We start from the raw sequence: 25604 nt of genomic DNA on the forward strand, positions 1-25604 counted from the left end.
TCACGTAGACGCTCCGACAGACAGTGCTTTCAGTTTGCTGCATGCATGGACACAGAACTGCGGTATAGGGAGAAGCACACGGTCAGCTGGCTGCAGCTAAATCTGGAGTGCACTCGTATTCAATTCTGTATGGAAAATTCAGTTTTAACGGAGCAGAGCGAGCTGACAGGCAGAGTTAGAGACTTTTTCTGTCCGTTTCTCTCTTTACAAAGACGCATGTTGCAGTCAGAGTCTTCTCTGAGATGCGAGCACGACATACAACACAATTTATCAAATTACACAACGGATATACAGTATGAAAATAAGATTGATTGGATTATACTCACAGGAAGTATAAAACCTGTTACATGCGTCTATTAAAAGTAAAGTAACACAAAAATGTCAGGGAAATTACTTTACTTAGATTTAAGTACTGCAGTTGTACATTTGAAATACCTTCCTACCTTTCTGATAGGAAGCCTTCTTGAGGTGGTATAAAACATTTCTTCTTATATTCTGATTTGAGTTGTGGACAACTATGACCACATGAATTAAAAAAACATTTCACTGCCCAAGTCAGCTATAACACAAGTCTTGTTCATCAGACTACATGCTGTACAGTATTTGTGGACAGATTTTGTCCCAGGATTTATTATGCATTTCTTCTTCTTCGTTGCATGATTTAGAATAATAAGGTGAGAAATGGGTCTATTATGAGTTCATCCTGCACTGCAGCAGCTAATAAAGTCCATTTAATCCCAAAAACGCGTTTCTTTTAGGCAGGCTGGAGCAGAAAACAACTCACCTTTCTCAAGTTGTACAGTAATGTCACATGTGTATGAAGGTGGATCAAACAAGCTAATCTTAAATGTCAAAGTAGAGAGGAGCCTAGTAGGCCTATTTATTTTCATTCATTACACAATATGAATGAGCTATGCAGACAGTTGTAAAGAAAGAACATCTTTTTCTTCTGTTCTCTACTTGTTATAGTTACACAGTATTAGGGGTGTGGGCTGTATTAAAAGTATCCACTGTTCTCCCATGCTCTAACACACAGTAACGACGAAATGTGTGCTGTTCTCACATTCTTCCTCTGTATGTACACATAAACAACAAGGCAGGGAAATATAAAAGGAATTTATTTTATTGTTTGGGTACATTATTGTTCAGTGTACATGCTCACATCTGAAACAAACTTTACGTGCTTGATAACTCTCCCACCCCGCAGACATCTACACGCCAATACCGATTTATTATTTAAATTCACAGCCGCACCGGCAGAGCTCCAGAATATGCAACTCGGCCAGCTCACACGCGGACGCGCTTACAAGTGCGAGGGCCCGCCCAACGCTGCTTGCAGGTTTAATTTTCTTTACACTTGTTAAAGCACTTTGTAACTTGTTTTTGAAAAGTGCTCTACAAATAAAGATGATGATTATTATTATTATTATTATTAAATGTAACATACATAATAATAATAAATTAATAAATAAACTGGCCAGCAGTAGTATCAACACTCAGGGACTCAAAAAATTAAGCGCTGCAAGCAAGAAATTTTCAACATTGGCTAACACAAAAAACAGTCAATATGTATGTTCAGTAGACTTACAAGTGTGTCAGCATCCAGGAAGACACATTTGCTGTACTGGGTCAGAGTCCAGCAGTGGATCTTGGTGAAGGTGATGCCGAGCTCAGGACGTCTGAGCAAGGCCAGATGTAGAGGGTCCTCACTGTCCATCACATCCACCATGATGACCTCATCAAACACATTCTTAAGAGAAAGCCTGATGAGTTATAAAGATTAAAATGGTTAGGGGCTAATACCAGCACTTTCAACCACTTCCATTTCAACACATGCATAGAACGGAGAGGCAGCCTACATAGACAGCACTCCTGAAACATGTTAAAGGGATGTATCACTCACCTTGACTGTTCTGAGACGTTTGGTGTGACCATGACAACAATGCTGCGTGTTGTCCCGTGACGCCGTAAACTTCTAGCCACTACTATAGCTCCCATGCAGTATGGGTCTGTGGTGGCCAGAGTGACAAAGGCCTCAGCAGCTATGGAATGGTCAGATGTCAGGATTAGTGTCATATATGGCACTGACAGCATTGTCTACCTCAGCTGTGATGGACTTGATGTTTGGGTTACACCAGCTATTCAAAGGCATTAAAAAGTTTATATGTTACTAAGTTTTTTGTGACTACTAGCTAGTTTAACGTAAGAATGTTTGAGCAAATAAAGACTTGTGTAAACTGTCAATAATGTAAAACGGAAGTCACTGTAATACCACAACTTAGCATAAGTTTCAAACATTACAGTTTGAGATGCACAAAAGATATCACTTTAAAAAAAATTTGTGACAATGTATAATACATTACAGTATGCTTTTTTGGCAACTGTAAATATTACAGTTCATAACCGTTGTTTGTTTACGGTAAATTACTATGAGAAAAAAACCTGAAAATGTAAACTTGTTTACGGTATTTATTGTAATAAGTTCATCTTTACGGTAAATTACTGGCAGCTGTGGTTGCCAGAACTTCACCGTGAAAAAATACAGTGACAATGTATAACACATTACAGTATGCTTTTTTGAAAAACGTTAATTTTACAGTAAATAACTGTAACTTTGTTTACGGTAAATTACTATGAAAAAAAAAAACATATCGTAAACCTGTTTACGGTATTTAGTGGGAAAACAGCATGTGTCCGTATAGTATATGAAGGATAAAAATGTGCCACTTGACCCCAGTTGATCAAATGAGTCATTGAGTCCAGACTTCACCAACGAGGGCGTCAACATGGGATTGGGTTTCACACGGACATGATGTTCAGGAAACTGGAACTTCAAAATTATTGTCACAAGTTGGAATCACATGTTGTCCATCAGGTGTTATCTGTTAACTTGCATGATCCTCTCTGCAGCAAAAAAGCAGATACAAATAAAGTTAGATTGATGCAGTACTTGAGCATTATGCATTGCCTATAAAGAAACTCAAAGCCATCTCTTGTTAAACAGAGCCCCAATGAATTCTAAACGGAAGAAACCAACCCTCTGGAATATAGTTTTGCCAGATCACTAGGTGACTTGTATAAGAAATTAGTCTCATGGCGAAACAGAAACATTTCTGCACTAAGCCATCAGCAGCATTTGTTTCACCTATGTCGACTTGCAACGTAATACACCTGTTTCCCATTAATTAACGAGACCACAGTCTAATTTGTTCTGCCGGAGTTTCAAAATGAACCGAAAATATTTTCACACATCTCATAATAACCTCTCTGGGAACCATCACCTTATCGTGGTGGAGAGGTTTGTGCGCCCCGGTGAACCTGGAGGCTGTGTTGTCGGGCCCGGGGTCCCCGTCTGGAGCCAGGCCCAGAGGGAGGGCTCGTCGGCGAACCATCCATCGGAAGATCTGCAGGGGTCTGGTGCGCTGCCACACGGGTGGCAGTGAAGGTCAGGGACCTCGACGGACCAGACCCGGGCGGCAGAGGCTGGCTCTGGGGACGTGGAACGTCACCTCTCTGTGGGGGAAGGAGCCGGAACTTGTGCGGGAGATGGAGCGCTACCGATGGATGGATGGACACTATTCTTCTCTGGAGTTGCTCAAGGTGTAAGACGCAAGGCGGGTGTGGGGATACTCACAAGTCCCCGGCTGAGCACCGCTACGTTGGAGTTTACTCCGGTGAACGAGAGGGTCGCCTCCCTATGCCTTCGGGTACTGGGGGGGAAAACTCTGACTGTTGTTTGTGCATATGCACCAAATAGCAGTTTAGAGTATTCGGCCTTCTTGGAGACCCTGAATGGAGTTCTGTATGGGGCTCCAGTAGGGGACTCCATAGTTCTGCTGGGAGACTTTTACATGCATGTGGGCAATGATGGAGATACCTGGAAAGGCGTGATTGGGAGGAACGGCCCCCCTGATCTGAACCCGAGTGGGTGTTTGTTGTTAGACTTCTGTGCTAGTCATGGATTGTCTATAACGAACACCATGTTCGAGCATAAGGATGCTCAAGATCAATGATTGATTTTGTAATCGTTTCATCTGATTTGAGGCCGCATGTTTCAGACACTCGGGTGAAGAGAGGGGCAGAGCTGTCAACTGATCACCATCTGGTGGTGAGTTGGGTCAGGGGGTGGGGGAAGACTCTGGACAGACCTGGTAAGCCCAAACGGGTAGTGCGGGTGAACTGCGAACGTCTGGAGGAGGCCCCTGTCCGTGAGATCTTCAACTCAAACCTCCGGCAGAGCTTTTCTGGCATCCCTGTGGAGGTTGGGGACATTGAACAGGAGTGGGCAATGTTCAAAACCTCTATTGCTGAAGCTGCAGCGGAAAGCTGTGGTCTCAAGGTCTTAGGTGCCTCAAGGGGCGGTAACCCTCGAACACCGTGCTGGACACCGGTGGTCAGGGAAGCCGTCCGACTGAAGAAGGAGGCCTTCCGAGATTTGTTGTCTCGGAGGACTCCGGAGGCGGTTGCAAGGTACCGACGGGCCCGAAGGACTGCAGCCTCTGCTGTGGCAGATGGAAAGCAGCGGGTGTGGGAGAAGTTCGGAGAAGACATGGAGAAGGACTTTCGGTCGGCACCAAAGTGTTTCTGGAGAACTGTCCGCCATCTCAGGAGGGGGAAGCGGGGAACCGTCCAAGCTGTGTACAGTAAGGATGGGACCCTGCTGACCTCAACTGGGGAGGTAATTGGGCGGTGGAAGGAACACTTTGAGGAACTCCTAAATCCGATTGACACGCCCTCTTTTACTAGAGGCAGAGCTCGAGGCTGATGGGGGATTCTCGTCAATTTCCCTGGTGGAAGTCACTGAGGTAGTCAAACAACTCCACAGTGGCAAAGCCCCAGGGATTGATGAGATCCGCCCAGAAATGCTAAAAGCTTTGGGTGTGGAGGGGCTGTCTTGGATGACACGTCTCTTTAACATTGCGTGGAAGTCGGGTACAGTGCCCAAGGACTGGCAGACTGGGGTGGTGGTTCCCCTGTTCAAAAAGGGGGACCAGAGAGTGTTTGCCAATTACAGGGGTATCACACTTCTCAGCCTCCCCGGTAAAGTCTATTCCAGGGTGCTGGAACGGAGGGTTTGGCCGATTGTCGAACCTCAGATTGAAGAGGAACAATGCGGTTTTCGTCCCGGTCGTGGAACAACTGACCAGCTCTTTACTCTCACAAGGATCCTGGAGTGGGCTTGGGAGTATGCCTATCCAGTCTACATGTGCTCTGTAGATCTGGAGAAGGCGTATGACCGGGTCCCCCGGGAGATACTGTGGGAGGTGCTGCGGGAGTATGGGGTGAGGGGGGCCCTTCTCAGGGCTATCCAATCGCTGTACATCCAAAGCGAGAGCTGTGTCCGAGTACTCGGCAGTAAGTCGGACTCTTTCCAGGTGAGGGTTGGCCTTCACCAGGGCTGCGCTTTGTCACCTATCCTGTTTGTGATATTCATGGACAGGATATCGAGGCGTAGTCGTGGCGAGGAGGGGCTGCGGTTCGGGGGGGCTTGGGATCTCGTCACTGCTTTTTGCGGATGATGCGGTCCTGATGGCATCATCGGTCCGTGACCTTCAGCTCTCACTGGATCGGTTCGCAGCCGAATGCGGAGCGGTTGGGATGAGGATTAGCACCTCTAAATCTGTGGCCATGGTTCTCAGCAGGAAACCAATGGAGTGCCAACTCCAGGTAGGGAATGAGTCCTTACCTGGAGTTGGTTACAGGATTACGTTTGCCTCTATTCGAGTAGTTACCATGTTGTTGCTATCTGTTGTTGATATTATTGCTGAAAAGAATCTAAATAAGTTACTTTTGCAGTGTTTTAATTTTCAGCAAGATTAAGGACACGCCTTCATCTTATGTGTAACCAATGCTTGTTCACAATACTTTTTTCACACAATTCCTTTAGAAATGATGATAAAGAAATGCCATACTATACTCTATTAATTGCCGGCTTGAATTTAAGGCTAAATAACTAAATTCCCCAGTTCCTAAGGAAAGATTGTTTGGATTAATCTAAGCTTTCCTCATGTAACCTGAGCTCCCCCAAGTGGACGAAATAAGTATTACATACCATCGTCGGAAAAGCCATTAATATATAAATGTCACTCATTTATCATGACCAATAATTTGACAATTTGTTTTCCTGTTACCAAATGCTCAACTTAGAACTTTGACCAGTGAGGTTTGATTGTGGAAAATATTTGATTATAATACGCGCAAATAGATTTTCTTTTCTTTTATAGACATTAAAAATTTAGAAAGGCAGTCCCTCGGGGAAACCGGAAACGCCCCCTGGGGGTGTTTCCGGTTTCCCAGAACACAAAAGAGCGACACACGACGTTGCCCGCTTTCTTCTTCTCTTCGCCTCTCTTCCGCTCTGCTCCCTGGATGCTTCGGCACGTGTCCGGCGTGCCTCTCCCCGGAGAATCCCTAGCAAAAAGCCAGGATCGGGCAGCTAGCATGGGACCCGTGCAACAGGACAAAGCAGGCCGTCGACGAGCAGTAAGACCCAACAAACATTCTGTAGTCAGGGATGTCCCATAATGTTAATATTATCTTTTTAACTCCTAAACTCATAGCTTACTTTCATTAGTTCTCCTCTGCCGTATGAGTCAAATGCTTCCCACAATCGAACCTCCATTCTCATTGTTTAGCCATTGCTTATTTTCCCTGTATTTAACCACCCTTTTTATTTCACCTTAGTTAGTTAATAAATTCACTGTAACCAAGGAATTGTGTGTTGACTATTTCTACGTCCCTGCCAACAGAATTGACGCTTTAGATATGAGACTGACTAATTGATTTAAGATAATTGAGCGATTATTAACTAACTGATCACTAGTGAATAATTGTATAATTATTAAAAGCTACCTAGAGGTCCGGAGACTCTAGGATAATAACAACTCCGGTGGTGCCCTTTTTTTAAACGAGAGCTTTCTATGGATTGATGTTTTCTGAATATTAAAATTCATAATTGAAAAAAATTCAATGAAATATCACTTTCTCCATCAGCAGTATGTTTTAAAACTTGCCCAAAAGACACAGAACTCCTCTTTTTTAGGTATTCTTCCACCTGTGATCCGTTATCACGGCAGCAGGTGCGCTGTATGCCGGCTTATTAATGACGTAACCTATCGAACAACCAAAACCAACATTTGCACTTTGTGTTCATACTGCTTTACTTTGTCCGTGCTCGTAAAATATCCACCATGTCTGCGACTTGCAACGTAATAGGCTACCAAGTTTTTTACTGAGTGAAATCTAAACTGTTGCTCCGGTCCATGTTTCTAAGCTGATAAGGGGATATACAGTTGAACCAAAGCCGTGTTTACCGGCATCTCATGACCTTCCCTTCTCTGCTTCTGCTTGGCTAGTAGTCCTAGGAACTGCGCATGTACAACTCCCAACAGAGATCATTTAGAGACAAGATGTATCACTCCGTAGCTAAAACGAAAAGAGGAGCTGCAACAATGATGCAGTATGACAAAAAAATATGGTGTTTTTTTAAACCATGTAAACATGCATAATATGACCTCTTTAAATAAATGCTGATGATGGCTTAGCTGAAATATTATTATTATTATTTTCTACTTGTTGCCCCGATACTCTATTAATAATAAAGGTGATCTGCAAAACAATATTCTGGAGTGCTGGTTTCTTCTATGTATGAAGCTGTTGGCTTGTACGGTGCACCTTAATTATAACAGCTTACCTCTAATGAGCCTCACAAGACTGTTGTCCAGACAGTCCACTGGGTCCAGACATGACTGAAGACAGGTGGGAGTCTCATACAGACATGGCACAAAGTTTAGGAAACTGGAACTTTGAGCAGGTGTTGTCATCATTTCTGCTTGACGACTCACAAGTTGTCAATCAGGTGTTCACTGTTGACCAGCATCATCCTCTCTGCAGCCAGAAGAACAACAGATGAAACATTAATAGAGGTTAAAACAGAAAAGAAAATCATACAATGCAGGGTTTTTCCTGGCTCAGAATGGGTCTTTGGGGGTGACCACGCACGAGTGTAAGCATGATCGGTACAGATACATTAAATGCAATGAATTACCTTATGCTGAAAATCTATGCATTTTCCTGTTATTTCTGGCTATTTGATTAAATTTACAGGTTACATTTTATTTGAACTGTCTGCCTCGTCTTAGTTTATACAGTATTTGTAACATTTAAACAGCTTATAAGTTAAAATTCAACTGTTTCACAAATAAAAGTGTTTTGTGATCTTACACCCCTGTGGTTAAGCTCTACTTCTAGGCTGGATTACTGCAATTCCTTATTATCAGGCTGCTCGAGAAAGTCCATTAAGAATCTTCAGCTAATCCAGAATGCTGCAGCACGTGTTCTGACAGGAACCAGGAAAAGAGATCACATTTATCCTGTCTTGTATTGGCTTCCAGTAAAATCCAGAATAGAATTTAAAATCATTCTTCTTACCTACAAAGCTCTTAATGGTCAGGCACCATCTTATCTTAAAGAGCTCACAGTACCTTACTATCCCACCAGAGCACTGCACTCCCAGAATGCAGGGTTACTTGTGGTTCCTTGAGTCTCCAAAAGTAGACTAGGAGCCAGAGCGTTCAGCTATCAAGCTCCTCTCCTGTGGAACCAGGTTCCAGTTTGGGTTCAGGAGGCAGACACCATCTCCACCTTTAAGAGTAGGCTGAAGACTTTCCTCTTTGATAAAGCTTATAGTTAGGGCTGGCTCGGGTGAGTCCTGAACCATCCCTTAGCTATGCTGCTATAGGCCTAGACTGCCGGGGGATTTCCCATGATGCACTGAGCTCCTCTCTCCTCTTTTTTCTCTCCCTCTGTATGCAACCTCATCCCATTATTGCATGTTACTAACTCGACTTCTCCCCTTTCCGGTAGTCTTGTGCTTTCTCGTCTGTGAGAAATACATTATAAGTTTCTGATTTTTAGGATTTCACTGTAATTAACTTGTGAGAAATTAGCATTGGTCACAGGGTTTTTATTCCTAAGCAAAAGGTTGTCTGATTTACAATAAACATCTGCTGGCATGTAGGTTAGAGTTTTAACATAGACCAATCAAGAGACATCTGATGCCACATACATTTGCATTTCCTTTCTTAGCTCAGGAAGAGTTTTTGAGTGTATGCTAATACTCTGCCATTTGTTCATCCTTCATCTACCATTTGCTGGCTGTTGTTTGCTTTGTACTTGTTCTGTACTTAAGGAGAGGAAATGCTGAGTTCAGGAGAGTAACCGTGCGTTCTCTCCGTGGCCACGTTACATAAAGAAATGATTCAACACATCTATTTGACTCTGTATTCTTTGGGAAGGAATTATTTTCCCTGACACGTCCCTCTCCTCTCTCCTCCTATCACTTCCTGCAGGTTTTCTGGCTCTGGAGCTGTGGAGTCTGGATCTATGGCTGCGGGTCACCTGCTACCTTTACTGTCTGTACCTCTGTGTGTATATTGTGTAGGCTGCCTCCCTCCCCTCTCTCTCCTTCCATCCCTCTCTTTCTCCTTCACCCTGGTAACACTCATCACTTGGCTTGCTTCCTCTCCTCATTCTTCAAAGGACATCTACAAGACAGGTGCTTTAGCCTATTAGAACTATTAGTAACTATTAGTAACTCCGAATCGGGAGGTGAGTGTGCGTAGCGAGTGCTTGATAGTCCAAGCGGCAGAAAGTGACGGTGAACACGAAAGGAGGAAAATATTCTTGCAGTAAATGTACGGTGTCGGTTACTTACATGGTCGGCTACGTACATGTCAGCTTCTCAAGACCAAGAAAAGTATGTTTGTTGTTTCTCCAGCCGCTGGAAAAGTGAAGCCACTTTGCGCTAAGTTAGCTAACATCTCCCCTCCCCTTCAGACTGCGCGGCTGGGAAGGAAAGCTTCTAAAGTAGGGTGCGTCTTTTGGCTGCTATGTAACTTAACATTTGCTCAATTTACAGAAAGTAACTGGTAGCTGGTTGTAGTTCCTCCCTAGTAGACTGATCTTTGGGTGTTGTTTATTTATTATCTGCTCTAGCTTTTCCAACTATTTGTTCAGAGATATGGTGAAAATAATGGTCGAATATGATATGAAATTACATATTTTTCATTGGAAAACTGAAAATTTTCTTGGGGGAAGATCCCCAAACCCCTGACCAAAACTAACACAACCACCACCACCACCAAAACATTCCTCTAAAGCTCACATAAAACTGGGAAAACACTGAAATTTTAAGCTATTTTAATATGCATCGCATGCTCATGGACACAAGAGCAATACTGCTGAGACATGTTGTGTTGGGATATTCTATTCAGACATACTGCGTACTACGCACACACACACACACAAAAAAAAAAATCGCTTTACCTCCGCTGCTACTAAAACTACTAACTCCATCCTAGGGGAAACACTGACTACTATAATACAGTATTAATTCCAGTTGGACAAAACTGCAGTTTCATTTTTGTGGGTAATTTTCAGTCTAAATTATTGTGCAAGACACATAGTGTTTAGTCTCTCATCTGTTAACACTAAGTACTAATATGTCAATCATAACTATTCATGCAGAAGAACAAGTTCCAAAGGTTTGATGTTGTGCGTAAACCTTTTTTTTTAAAATGTCCCGCCCCATCCCAGCTGTGATTGACCGGTTATTGACGAGCTACTTTCTGCACACGGCTGCAAGAAAGGAACTGATCTTCTCCCGGCTCTGTCTCCACCAACAGATGTTAGCAGGCAGGCAAGAACAGTAACAGGTGATCATCACAGAGAACCTGAAATGGAGAGAGGTACTAGCAGCTTGTGAGAAGTGCCGGTCAGCAACCAAAATTACCGGTATGCCAAAGAGTGAAATGTAGAAGGATACCGATGAGTACCAGTCCATTTCAAGCACTACACAGGTAATCCAATTTAAAGGCTCCGCTGGATGTCTGGCCGCTAATGTCCAGACAGATACCAGTTGTCCTTTCATGTAGCACACATAAAAAGATTGTTGTGTCAGACGCTTGCTCACCTTGTGAAAATACTCTATTTAATGCGAGGGGTGCAAAGTCATGTCTTCCATTAGGCTTCATAGCAGAGCGTTTAGGCACAGTTAGGGGTGGGCGATATTACGAAATTAGATCGTGGACAATTAAAATGTCTGTATGATCTGCCCTTTCAGAGATATCGTTAGTATCGTGCTACAGTGCACAATCTATCAGTTTAGTTCTGTGACATGCAGTTGACAGCTGCCGGTCAGCAAAACTGCTCTCAGCAGCCTCCCAGTGAACATGGCATGAACCGGACTGAACAGATACACCAACAGGGAATACAGTACCGAGGTGATTTACAGAGTTTCTTCAAGAACAGATACATTTACTTTTTGATAAAGCGCAGCTAACGTTACTAACTGTATCTGTAACTAGTTAGTTCAGTTAGCGGTCTAGAGTTAGTTAGTTCGATTAGAGTCTACATAACAGGGTGGGGGGGGGTGTAACGCACATTTAGCTATTGGCTTCTGTAAACACCATAAATATCTGCAAGTCCCTCCTTGTCGTTGTGTTGTTAATTATGCAGAAGCAAACAGCACATTCATGAGAAAATCAAATCAAAAAATAAATCCAGCACCAGCTGCATGTGTAAAATAAAGCGGCTGCAGACGGGAGGAGAGGTGACTGCTAAAAGGCAAAGACGTACTATTTAAGTTTATGTTCTGCTTGCTCAACATTTGTTTGATCAATTGCTATTAAAACACATTCTGAGAGGATTTTAAATGCTATTTTTTTTCAATTCTTAGCATTCTGGAGATTTTTCTTTGGCTCTCACTAAAATATCTTTGGGGGCGCCAAAAATCTCGCTATGCAGGAAAAATCCTGCAATGGTGAACAAAGAGTAGGTTAGGGGTAGGGATAGTTTTAGAACAAACTCTATCCTTTAAATATGACGTCAAGAGCCACTCAAAACAGTTAACAGGTTTAGATCTAATATATTATGGGAGTAACTACGCAGGCTCCAGCCAAAAACCCACAATCACGTTTGGATATATGAGAGTAAGGGACAGATGCAAGTCCTAGATCAGACAGTCTGGGAGGCTGAATGCAACGGTAGGGTTCAATGTCTCAGCAATCATGAATAATGAAGAAACATCAATAAGCAGTTTCCTCTATACTGTACAGTTTGGGATTGTGCTACTTTCTACATCCTCTAAACCAGATTACCTGACTAACAGAACATCCAGAACCAAGCTGAGCTGCCTATGTCAGTTTCTCAATGCCAAGACCACCTGACTTGCTCTCAGCCTGCCATAACAGAGTGCACAGCCATCAGCCAGGGTGTCTGCTGACTTCATTCACTGCCGTTTACCATAGGTATTGCCTGTAAATTTACAGTTCAACTGTATTTCTGAGGTAATATTCTCAAAGATATAATTGTTCCATCTATACTGGCATCACGCGACAATATGCTGATGTTGTTATTGTACTGTTGTATTAGGTTGTGTTATTTCCAACGCAGCTGATTACATCTCTGATATAATAATTTTATTGAGACCATGTACATAGTAACCCTGAATGTAATATAAGTACATTTTACCCAAGAGAAATTTTTCTATTGTGTGTATTAGGTTTCTTGCAGTTTTTCTCAGTCGCTTTGGTGCATTTCTCGAATCATCCTTAAAATAAACAGTAAGTGCATTTCTCAAAACAGGTAGTACAAACGGTACAACACAGTGGTTTACCTGCAAAAGCCCATAACTTGCTCAAAATCCTTAGTCTATCTCTCAAAAGCAAATCTTTATGTCATTGAACTTGTCAGTGCCATCAGAATAACAAGTCCTTGTGTCTTGTTTATGAATAAGCAAGTCAAAATGTTTAGCCATCTTGTCAATATAACAATGTACTAGAAGAAGTATTTTCTGATGTACATTTTGGCTAAGATTTTGATGACAATGATTGAAAATGCACAAGGCTGCACTTTTTTTGTATGGCATATATCACTTTCACCAGTACAAAGTTATACATTGCAGGAGAGAGGACAGGAATCACAGGTATGCTTTTACTGTTCGTACTGTAATTTGTTAACAGAGCATGTCATTGTAATACAGAAAAGAAAGAGACAGGACTGCTGCATGGAATACACCCCTTTGGCTGACGTTCCGGTCTTTTGTATCCCAGATTCTCTTCCACATCACAACAGATATCTTCATCAATTCAGGTTTACACATTTACAAAAAGATTCTAATAGACATGTATAGAATGTCTATCTATATATATTACTGCTCACTGTGTATTGTTACTGTTTACTGGTATTGAGTATTGGTATGAGTGTTGCTATTGTGATGTTGTTGTGGTCTATTCTTACTTTGTTTATGGTCCTTAAGAAACAACATTTTGTTTAGCTATATACTTGTAGGCAAAGGATATGAATAAAATATTTTAACTTTGATTTTTGATAACGTGTTCAACCATTTATCATGTAGTGACTAATGCAATGAACTTATGCCTAGATGTTTTGGGGGGTAAGATTATTCAACAGAGACTGGTATAATTCATTGTGATCTGCAGGACATAAGCAATTGATAATGTAGGAAACAGCAGACAATTGTACATAATCATTTGCATCAGTGTGTCAAGTCATTTGCAATTTGTTTAAAACAATGAGAAAGTGCTTTTATGATGTGCACAAGTGACAAGATGATGTGGAGATTGACAATTAGTTTTGAGAATTTCAATTCTGATCTGAGAAATGAACCAAAGCAACTGAGAAAAAGTGTAAATACAAAGATCATCAAAGGCCTCCTAGAAACAGAATGCGGTGAAAGTGTGTGGTAATATTCATTTTCAAACCCATATTCAGTACAACTGCTAAAAATAAGACATAAGAAAATGTTAGTAATGTGATGTTCCGAGCTCAGATGTTGATCAGAAAGAACACATTCAGTCATTGTCAGGCATAGGGGTCTATGTTTTGTCTGAGATAAGATGGAAATTTGACACATCCAAATCACAATGACAGGGTAGAAGATAAATAAAGGACACAATTATTGATGCAAACATTTAAGTATTTAACAAATTAACATTTAAGGGCAGTACCAGTTCAGAAGCATACAAACTATATTTACACACTAAAGCTGCGTTCTGATAAAGCTTACAACAAATCTCAGTGCTGGCCATCCCACATTTGTGCAAAGTTGCATTCTCCAGCTGCATCATGCTGAGGAGAAGATTAAATTATTTTAGTGTTTGGCTATTTAGTTAGAGGAATCACCAACAAACTGTTGAAATCTACTAAAAAAAACTAGCAGTCAAAAATACAGAACACCAGTGGTTTTTATAAATAGCTGCAATGCCCCATCACAGCCTGTGGACCTCAGGACACTCAGGAAAGTAGGTGAAGAAAGCAACATCAGGAGGCAGTAATGTGTTGGTTTGTGGCAAGTCTCCAAAAGGAAAAAAACATCTACTGTATATTCTGTTAGATAATAAAAATCACTGAGAATAAAATATTTATTATGTAGTGATCTTATATTGAAAAGACCAAAAACAACGAAAGGCTAATATTTTGTTTTTAGTTAGTTTATCTTTCTGTTTTTGTTTATGTGACTTTCTGACCTGATAGAGTATGGAAAGAAGACAGGAGCTGGGCTACCGGTGTGGCTCACCTGGTAGAATATTTACTGCAGCAGCCAAGGTTAGATTCCAGTATGGGCCCTTTGCTCCACATTCTACACTCTTCCCACTGTTTCTTGAGAATGCTGTCCTCATTGTGCCTGCAGACATGCAGAAAACAGATAAAATCCCCTGACAGACTCCCAAACTTTGGCGATGTCCTCATCTGATAAGGTAATTTTTAAGCAGTTAAGAAATTTTACTGAAAGTATATTTCTGACCCAACTCATATTTTGCATCTCTTTAACAATGTTGTTTCTAAGAACAAGCTCACTGAAATTATCAAACATATCCACATCATATTGCTATACTTACGCCTGTCTCTAACTTACCTGCTTCATAAACTTGAGGGCCAAAATCATCTGATTCAGTTGGAACAGATAATGACTGAGAAGCAGATTATAAATTCAGTCACTTATACCGTTGTCTGCAAAATCTGTGTCCGTGACATGTGGGCGTTAACTTAATATGCTCCCCAAGTTAACGTTATCTTTATATCGTTATATTGACACTGCCGTTCACATAACGTTATTATACATTTAAAATCGGTAACGTAACGTTCACAGGAGCAGACACATTGTGCCTCCAGTAAAAACTAACGTTAACTTACGTTAGCCTTAAACCTTCCATATCTAATGTTACATAAAGTCCCCTTGTAACTGGCTCCTCCAGAGCGCTTGTATGAACACCGTGGTAAATTTCGGTTAACGGTTAAGTTTACAGAAAAGCACATAACCGCTTTTAATTGACTTGCCACAAAAATTATGTTACAACTGGATATTTCCTCGGGTTTTTACCATTAAATAACTAACGTTAGCTAACTTAACGTTAACTTAACTTTACAAATGAGTAAACATCGTTTCTGCAAGTGCAACACAAAACTGCCGAATGGACACCTTGAATTAAACTGTTGTAGAAACAGCCCACGGTAAGGTTTACTCTAACCTGACCTAAAGTTAGCCAACATTAACGTAAGGTAACATTATCACATAAATACAAACCCAAACGAACTTCCAAGAAAGCTTTTAAACTTTAAAAAGGTGCTCACCTCACGACGGAATTCTTCCTCTTCAGGATCCACAGTCAGACGTTATTCATTCAAAAAGTAACGTTAATCCCACAAGGGCAATGAATGCTGGATGCGTAGACATGGCGCTAACTGCTAACGTCCCCCCCCCTCTCTTCTTCTCTCTCTCTCTCTCTCTCTCTCTGCCTTTTTTAAATCAGCTCCTTAACGTTAACGTCTCTCTCCCCCCCACTCACTCAATTCAATTCAATTCAAATCAGCTTTATTTGTAGAATGTATGACAACAATATTGACAAAGCTACAAATAAATTACATATATATATTATATATATTTTTTCTTCAAATAGCATAGTAACTATTATTAATTATAATATACACATTTTCATAACGGTGTATATTTTGATTATTTTGGTTAGCCACATGTAAGCCTTTGCTGTTTTTTTATGTTGTTTTATGAATTCATTTATAAATTAAAGCTGCAAGCAGCGTTGGGCGGGCCCTCGCACTTGTAAGCGCGTCCGCGTGTGAGCCGGCCGAGTTGCACATTCTGGAGCTCTGCCGGTGCGGCTGTGAATTTCCTACGCGGTTATGTCGCCGCATGAAGGTGCTATATGTCACTTCCTGTGTCCCCTATGTGGAGCTACATAGCACTTGCCGCTATGAATATAAATCGGTATTGACGTGTAGATGTCTGGGGGTCAGAGAGTTATCAAGCACGCCAAGTTTGGTTCAGATGTGAGCATGTACACTGAACAATAATGTACCCAAACAATAAAATAAATTCCTTTTATATTTCCCTGCCTTGTTGTTTATGTGTACATACAGAGGAAGAATGTGATAACAGCACACATTTCATCGTTATTGTGTGCTGTACCGCAGTTCTGTGTCCATGCATGCAGCAAACTGAAAGCACTGTCTGTCGGAGCGTCTACGTGAAAAGAGAAGGAAGACATGGCTGGTAGTGTCTTCAGAGTTGTTAAACACCTCAGCGCACTGAAGGAAGCCATCTGACTGTGTGAGGGGCAAGATCGTTGATGTCTGCAGGCAGAGTAGGCCTAGAGCTCTCCTGTCTGACTGGTCCACCAATAGAAGAGAAGATGACCCCTTGAGACACAGCCCCTCCTCATTTGCATAATGAGTCAGAAATGCATACAGAAATTTAAAAAGGACAGGCAGAAATAAATACCATGGGTGAAAATAAATAAGGTAGAAAAATACAAAGGAAGAATAAAACAGACAAAATATTAAAACACACACATAAATAAATATATTAAAAAAATTAGTAATAAATAAAGTTGAAGATTATAAGGAATAAATAAATAAGGTAATTATAACAAAGGTGAATAAGTAAAGGCACTAATTAAAATATATACATTTATGTCTCCTTGTATAATTTAATTAATACCAACATTTATTTATTTACTTTATTTTTTTGTGTATTTAATTGGAAGCTTATTTATTTATTGAGCATTTATTTATTTCTGTATTTATTTCTGACTGTGTCAGGATCGGTCCTCCATAGCGGGGTGGGAGAGTTATCAAGCACGTAAAGTTTGGTTCAGATGTGAGCATGTACACGTAAGTTACAACAACTTCCTGTGTCATGGCGAAGACTTGATCTCTGACGCCACGCCACGGACACACCCATTGACGAAAACTCGCAAATAGCACAACTTTTCATCTTCAATGCCTTTAGAAGGCACAGCACAAATTTGAAGTCGGTCGGACTAAATCCCTAGGAGGAGTTCGTTAAAGTACGAAGTGTGTAAATCATCCAAAATGTGACGTAAAATTCAAAATGGCCGACTTCCTGTTGGTTTTAGGGCATCGCTCCAAGAGACTTTTTTGTGCGTCTGGACAAGATACACGTACCACAGAAAATTCGTGCACGTAGGTGAAACGTGCGGCGGGGGCTGCTTCGTTAAAAGTCACTTCCTGTTGCCAGCAGGTGGCGCTATGACTGTCTGTGAATGTCAGCATGTACATGTGTTCAGGGCGGGACTCTCATCCTACATGTACAGTTTGGTCCAGATGTGAGCATGTACACTGAAGTTACGACAACTTCCGTGTCATGGCGAAGAGCTGATCTTTGACGCCACGCCACGGACACGCCCATTGACGAAAACTTGCAAATAGCACAATTTTTCATCTTCAATGCCTTTAGAAGGCACAGCAAAATTTGAGGTCGGTCGGACTAAATCCCTAGGAGGAGTTCGTTAAAGTACGAAGTGTGTAAATCATCCAAAATTTGACGTAAAATTCAAAATGGCCGACTTCCTGTTGATTTTAGGCATCGCTCCAAGAGGCTTTTTTGTGCGTCTGGACAAGATACACGTACCACAGAAAATTCGTGCACGTAGGTGAAACGTGCGGCGGGGGCTGCTTCGTTAAAAGTCACTTCCTGTTGCCAGCAGGTGGCGCTATGACTGTCTGTGAATGTCAGCATGTACATGTGTTCAGGGCGGGACTCTCATCCTACATGTACAGTTTGGTCCAGATGTGAGCATGTACACTGAAGTTACGACAACTTCCGTGTCATGGCGAAGAGCTGATCTTTGACGCCACGCCACGGACACGCCCATTGACGAAAACTTGCAAATAGCACAACTTTTCATCTTCAATGCCTTTAGAAGGCACAGCAGAAATTTGAGGTCGGTCGGACTAAATCCCTAGGAGGAGTTCGTTAAAGTACGAAGTGTGTAAATCATCCAAAATTTGACGTAAAATTCAAAATGGCCGACTTCCTGTTGGGTTTAGGCTATGGCTCCAAGAGACTTTTTTGTGCGTCTGGACAAGATACACGTACCACAGAAAATTCGTGCACGTAGGTGAAACGTGCGGCGGGGGCTGCTTCGTTAAAGGTCACTTTCTATTGCCAGCAGGTGGCGCTATGACTGTGGGTGAATGTCGGCATGTACATGTGTTCAGGGCGGGACTCTCATCCTACATGTACAGTTTGGTCCAGATGTGAGCATGTACACTGAAGTTACAACAACTTCCTGTTTCATTGCGAATCATCGACGCCACGGACACGCCCATTGACGAAAACGCGCAAATAGCACAACTTTTCATCGTCAATGCCTTTAGAAGGCACAGCAGAAATTTGACGTCGATCCGACTAAATCCCTAGGAGGAGTTCGTTAAAGTACGAAGTGTGTAAATCATCCAAAAATGGCCGTAAAATTCAAAATGGCCGACTTCCTGTTGACTTTAGGCTATGGGTTCTTGAGGCTTTTTTGTGCGTCTTGATATGATACATGTCCCCAGAAAATTTCGTACATGTAGGTTGAACGTGAACGAGGGGCTAATTTTTCCAATTTTCTAGGTGGCGCTAGCGAGTCATTTTGCAACGCCCATGTGCGAAACTTGTAGAATACGAAATTTTTCACCGGTTCTGACATGTTTGCAAATTTTGGTGAGTTTTCGAGAATGTTTAGGCCATGTCATTTGAGCCTACTTTGCAGAAAAAAAAAAAAAAAATAAAATTAAAGCTGCAAGCAGCGTTGGGCGGGCCCTCGCACTTGTAAGCGCGTCCGTGCGTGAGCCGGCCGAGTTGCACATTCTGGAGCTCTGCCGGTGCGGCTGTGAATTTCCTACGCGGTTCCGACGCCGCATGAATGTGCTATATGTCACTTCCTGTGTCCCCTATGTGGAGCTACATAGCACTTGCCGCTATGAATATAAATCGGTATTGACGTGTAGATGTCTGCGGGGTGGGAGAGTTATCAAGCACGTAAAGTTTGTTTCAGATGTGACATGTACACTGAACAATAATGTACCCAAACAATAAAATAAATTCCTTTTATATTTCCCTGCCTTGTTGTTTATGTGTACATACAGAGGAAGAATGTGAGAACAGCACACATTTCATCGTTACTGTGTGTTAGAGCATGGGAGAACAGTGGATACTTTTAATACAGCCCACACCCCTAATACTGTGTAACTATAACAAGTAGAGAACAGAAGAAAAAGATGTTCTTTCTTTACAACTGTCTGCATAGCTTATTCATATTGTGTAATGAATGAAAATAAATAGGCCTACTAGGCTCCTCTCTACTTTGACATTTAAGATTAGCTGTTTGATCCACCTTCATACACATGTGACATTACTGTACAACTTGAGAAAGGTGAGTTGTTTTCTGCTCCAGCCTGCCTAAAAGAAAAGCGTTTTGGGATTAAATGGACTTTATTAGCTGCTGCAGTGCAGGATGAACTCAGAATAGACCCATTTCTCACCTTATTATTCTAAATCATGCAACGAAGAAGAAGAAATGCATAATAAATCCTGGGACAAAATCTGTCCACAAATACTGTACAGCATGTAGTCTGATGAACAAGACTTGTGTTATAGCTGACTTGGGCAGTGAAATGTTTAATTTTTTAATTCATGTGGTCATAGTTGTCCACAACTCAAATCAGAATATAAGAAGAAATGTTTTATACCACCTCAAGAAGGCTTCCTATCAGAAAGGTAGGAAGGTATTTCAAATGTACAACTGCAGTACTTAAATCTAAGTAAAGTAATTTCCCTGACATTACTGTGTTACGCATGTAACAGGTTTTATACTTCCTGTGAGTATAATCCAATCAATCTTATTTTCATACTGTATATCCGTTGTGTAATTTGATAAATTGTGTTGTATGTGTGCTCGCATCGGCTACTCATTGCCTCTTCAGAGAAGACTCTGACTGCAACATGCGTCTTTGTAAAGAGAGAAACGGACAGAAAAAGTCTCTAACTCTGCCTGTCAGCTCGCTCTGCTCCGTTAAAACTGAATTTACCATACAGAATTGAATACGAGTGCACTCCAGATTTAGCTGCAGCCAGCTGACCGTGTGCTTCTCCCTATACCGCAGTTCTGTGTCCATGCATGCAGCAAACTGAAAGCACTGTCTGTCGGAGCGTCTACGTGAAAAGAGAAGGAAGACATTGCTGGTAGTATTGTCTTCAGAGTTGTTAAACACCTCAGCGCACTGAAGGAAGCCATCTGACTGTGTGAGGGGCAAGATCGTTGATGTCTGCAGGCAGAGTAGGAGCTCTCCTGTCTGACTGGTCCACCAATAGCAGAGAAGATGACCCCTTGAGACACAGCCCCTCCTCATTTGCATAATGAGGCAGAAATGCATACAAAATTTAAAAAGACAGGCAGAAATAAATACCATGGGTGAAAATAAATAAGGTAAATAAATACAAAGGAAGAATAAAACAGACAAAAATATTAAAACACACACATAAATAAATACATTAAAAAAATTAGTAATAAATAAAGTTGAATAAACAAATAAGGTAATTATAACAAAGGTGAATAAGTAAAGGCACTAATTAAAATATAACATTTATGTCTCCTTGTATAATTTAATTACTACCTACATTTATTTATTTACTTTATTTTTTTGTGTATTTAATTGGATGCTTATTTATTTATTGAGCATTTATTTATTTCTGTATTTATTTCTGACTGTGTCAGGATCGGTCCTCCATAGCGGGGTGGGAGAGTTATCAAGCACGTAAAGTTTGGTTCAGATGTGAGCATGTACACTGAAGTTACAACAACTTCCTGTGTCATGGCGAAGACTTGATCTCTGACGCCACGCCACGGACACACCCATTGACGAAAACTCGCAAATAGCACAACTTTTCATCTTCAATGCCTTTAGAAGGCACAGCACAAATTTGAAGTCGGTCGGACTAAATCCCTAGGAGGAGTTCGTTAAAGTACGAAGTGTGTAAATCATCCAAAATTTGACGTAAAATTCAAAATGGCCGACTTCCTGTTGATTTTAGGGCATCGCTCCAAGAGGCTTTTTTGTGCGTCTGGACAAGATACACGTACCACAGAAAATTCGTGCACGTAGGTGAAACGTGCGGCGGGGGCTGCTTCGTTAAAAGTCACTTCCTGTTGCCAGCAGGTGGCGCTATGACTGTGGGTGAATGTCAGCATGTACATGTGTTCAGGGCGGGACTCTCATCCTACATGTACAGTTTGGTCCAGATGTGAGCATGTACACTGAAGTTACGACAACTTCCGTGTCATGGCGAAGAGTTGATCTTTGACGCCACGCCACGGACACGCCCATTGACGAAAACTTGCAAATAGCACAACTTTTCATCTTCAATGCCTTTAGAAGGCACAGCAAAATTTGAGGTCGGTCGGACTAAATCCCTAGGAGGAGTTCGTTAAAGTACGAAGTGTGTAAATCATCCAAAATTTGACGTAAAATTCAAAATGGCCGACTTCCTGTTGGGTTTAGGCTATGGCTCCAAGAGACTTTTTTGTGCGTCTGGACAAGATACACGTACCACAGAAAATTCGTGCACGTAGGTGAAACGTGCGGCGGGGGCTGCTTCGTTAAAGTCACTTCCTGTTGCCAGCAGGTGGCGCTATGACTGTGGGTGAATGTCAGCATGTACATGTGTTCAGGGCGGGACTCTCATCCTACATGTACAGTTTGGTCCAGATGTGAGCATGTACACTGAAGTTACGACAACTTCCGTGTCATGGCGAAGAGTGATCTTTGACGCCACGCCACGGACACGCCCATTGACGAAAACTTGCAAATAGCACAACTTTTCATCTTCAATGCCTTTAGAAGGCACAGCACAAATTTGAGGTCGGTCGGACTAAATCCCTAGGAGGAGTTCGTTAAAGTACGAAGTGTGTAAATCATCCAAAATTTGACGTAAAATTCAAAATGGCCGACTTCCTGTTGATTTTAGGCTATGGCTCCAAGAGACTTTTTTGTGCGTCTGGACAAGATACACGTACCACAGAAAATTCGTGCACGTAGGTGAAACGTGCGGCGGGGGCTGCTTCGTTAAAGGTCACTTTCTGTTGCCAGCAGGTGGCGCTATGACTGTGGGTGAATGTCGGCATGTACATGTGTTCAGGGCGGGACTCTCATCCTAGATGTACAGTTTGGTCCAGATGTGAGCATGTACACTGAAGTTACAACAACTTCCTGTTTCATGCGAATCATCGACGCCACGGACACGCCCATTGACGAAAACGCGCAAATAGCACAACTTTTCATCGTCAATGCCTTTAGAAGGCACAGCAGAAATTTGACGTCGATCCGACTAAATCCCTAGGAGGAGTTCGTTAAAGTACGAAGTGTGTAAATCATCCAAAAATGGCCGTAAAATTCAAAATGGCCGACTTCCTGTTGACTTTAGGCTATGGGTTCTTGAGGCTTTTTTGTGCGTCTTGATATGATACATGTCCCCAGAAAATTTCGTACATGTAGGTTGAACGTGAACGAGGGGCTAATTTTTCCAATTTTCTAGGTGGCGCTAGCGAGTCATTTTGCAACGCCCATGTGCGAAACTTGTAGAATACGAAATTTTTCACCGGTTCTGACATGTTTGCAAATTTTGGTGAGTTTTCGAGAATGTTTAGGCCATGTCATTTGGCCTACTTTGCAGAAAAAAAAAAAAAATAAAAAATTAAAGCTGCAAGCAGCGTTGGGCGGGCCCTCGCACTTGTAAGCGCGTCCGCGTGTGAGCCGGCCGAGTTGCACATTCTGGAGCTCTGCCGGTGCGGCTGTGAATTTCTACGCGGTTATGTCGCCGCATGAAGGTGCTATATGTCACTTCCTGTGTCCCCTATGTGGAGCTACATAGCACTTGCCGCTATGAATATAAATCGGTATTGACGTGTAGATGTCTGGGGGTCAGAGAGTTATCAAGCACGCAAAGTTTGGTTCAGATGTGAGCATGTACACTGAACAATAATGTACCCAAACAATAAAATAAATTCCTTTTATATTTCCCTGCCTTGTTGTTTATGTGTACATACAGAGGAAGAATGTGAGAACAGCACATTTCATCGTTACTGTGTGCTGTACCGCAGTTCTGTGTCCATGCATGCAGCAAACTGAAAGCACTGTCTGTCGGAGCGTCTACGTGAAAAGAGAAGGAAGACATGGCTGGTAGTGTCTTCAGAGTTGTTAAACACCTCAGCGCACTGAAGGAAGCCATCTGACTGTGTGAGGGGCAAGATCGTTGATGTCTGCAGGCAGAGTAGGAGCTCTCCTGTCTGACTGGTCCACCAATAGCAGAGAAGATGACCCCTTGAGACACAGCCCCTCCTCATTTGCATAATGAGGCAGAAATGCATACAAAATTTAAGACAGGCAGAAATAAATACCATGGGTGAAAATAAATAAGGTAAATAAATACAAAGGAAGAATAAAACAGACAAAAATATTAAAACACACACATAAATAAATACATTAAAAAATTAGTAATAAATAAAGTTGAATAAACAAATAAGGTAATTATAACAAAGGTGAATAAGTAAAGGCACTAATTAAAATATATACATTTATGTCTCCTTGTATAATTTAATTACTACCTACATTTATTTATTTACTTTATTTTTTTGTGTATTTAATTGGATGCTTATTTATTTATTGAGCATTTATTTATTTCTGTATTTATTTCTGACTGTGTCAGGATCGGTCCTCCATAGCGGGGTGGGAGAGTTATCAAGCACGTAAAGTTTGGTTCAGATGTGAGCATGTACACTGAAGTTACAACAACTTCCTGTGTCATGGCGAAGACTTGATCTCTGACGCCACGCCACGGACACACCCATTGACGAAAACTCGCAAATAGCACAACTTTTCATCTTCAATGCCTTTAGAAGGCACAGCACAAATTTGAAGTCGGTCGGACTAAATCCCTAGGAGGAGTTCGTTAAAGTACGAAGTGTGTAAATCATCCAAAATTTGACGTAAAATTCAAAATGGCCGACTTCCTGTTGATTTTAGGGCATCGCTCCAAGAGGCTTTTTTGTGCGTCTGGACAAGATACACGTACCACAGAAAATTCGTGCACGTAGGTAAACGTGCGGCGGGGGCTGCTTCGTTAAAAGTCACTTCCTGTTGCCAGCAGGTGGCGCTATGACTGTGTGAATGTCAGCATGTACATGTGTTCAGGGCGGGACTCTCATCCTACATGTACAGTTTGGTCCAGATGTGAGCATGTACACTGAAGTTACGACAACTTCCGTGTCATGGCGAAGAGCTGATCTTTGACGCCACGCCACGGACACGCCCATTGACGAAAACTTGCAAATAGCACAACTTTTCATCTTCAATGCCTTTAGAAGGCACAGCACAAATTTGAGGTCGGCGGACTAAATCCCTAGGAGGAGTTCGTTAAAGTACGAAGTGTGTAAATCATCCAAAATTTGACGTAAAATTCAAAATGGCCGACTTCCTGTTGATTTTAGGGCATCGCTCCAAGAGGCTTTTTTGTGCGTCTGGACAAGATACACGTACCACAGAAAATTCGTGCACGTAGGTAAACGTGCGGCGGGGGCTGCTTCGTTAAAAGTCACTTCCTGTTGCCAGCAGGTGGCGCTATGACTGTGTGAATGTCAGCATGTACATGTGTTCAGGGCGGGACTCTCATCCTACATGTACAGTTTGGTCCAGATGTGAGCATGTACACTGAAGTTACGACAACTTCCGTGTCATGGCGAAGAGCTGATCTTTGACGCCACGCCACGGACACGCCCATTGACGAAAACTTGCAAATAGCACAACTTTTCATCTTCAATGCCTTTAGAAGGCACAGCACAAATTTGAGGTCGGTCGGACTAAATCCCTAGGAGGAGTTCGTTAAAGTACGAAGTGTGTAAATCATCCAAAATTTGACGTAAAATTCAAAATGGCCGACTTCCTGTTGGGTTTAGGCTATGGCTCCAAGACTTTTTTGTGCGTCTGGACAAGATACACGTACCACAGAAAATTCGTGCACGTAGGTGAAACGTGCGGCGGGGGCTGCTTCGTTAAAAGTCACTTCCTGTTGCCAGCAGGTGGCGCTATGACTGTGGGTGAATGTCAGCATGTACATGTGTTCAGGGCGGGACTCTCATCCTACATGTACAGTTTGGTCCAGATGTGAGCATGTACACTGAAGTTACGACAACTTCCGTGTCATGGCGAAGAGTGATCTTTGACGC

At 42.0% G+C, this 25604-nt stretch overlaps 1 protein-coding gene across 12 annotated transcripts in view; it reads right to left on the minus strand.

Moving 5' to 3' along the window:
- Positions 1-25604, minus strand: part of gyg2 (glycogenin 2) — a 107621-nt gene that overhangs the window by 56227 nt on the left and 25790 nt on the right. For 7 of the 12 annotated variants that reach the window (XM_038722829.1, XM_038722837.1, XM_038722794.1 and 4 more), the window contains exons 2-6: positions 14600-14707; positions 7694-7887; positions 2668-2904; positions 1904-2042; positions 1589-1763 (exon numbers count right to left, since the gene is read on the minus strand). In XM_038722829.1, coding sequence (XP_038578757.1) covers positions 1589-1763; positions 1904-2042; positions 2668-2788 — 435 coding nt within the window. In that variant the 5' untranslated portion in view covers positions 2789-2904; positions 7694-7887; positions 14600-14707. Of the gene's footprint in view, positions 1-1588; positions 1764-1903; positions 2043-2659; positions 2905-7693; positions 7888-14599; positions 14708-14938; positions 14994-15654; positions 15750-25604 lie in introns of those variants that run through there. The other 5 variants (XM_038722764.1, XM_038722772.1, XM_038722779.1 and 2 more) reach the window with 5 other exon arrangements.

The sequence above is a fragment of the Micropterus salmoides genome, unplaced genomic scaffold (genome assembly GCF_014851395.1).
Source record: "Micropterus salmoides isolate LMB-PRFRI ecotype aquatic unplaced genomic scaffold, ASM1485139v1 Ms_hic_scaffold_1, whole genome shotgun sequence".
Classification (NCBI taxonomy): domain Eukaryota; kingdom Metazoa; phylum Chordata; class Actinopteri; order Centrarchiformes; family Centrarchidae; genus Micropterus; species Micropterus salmoides.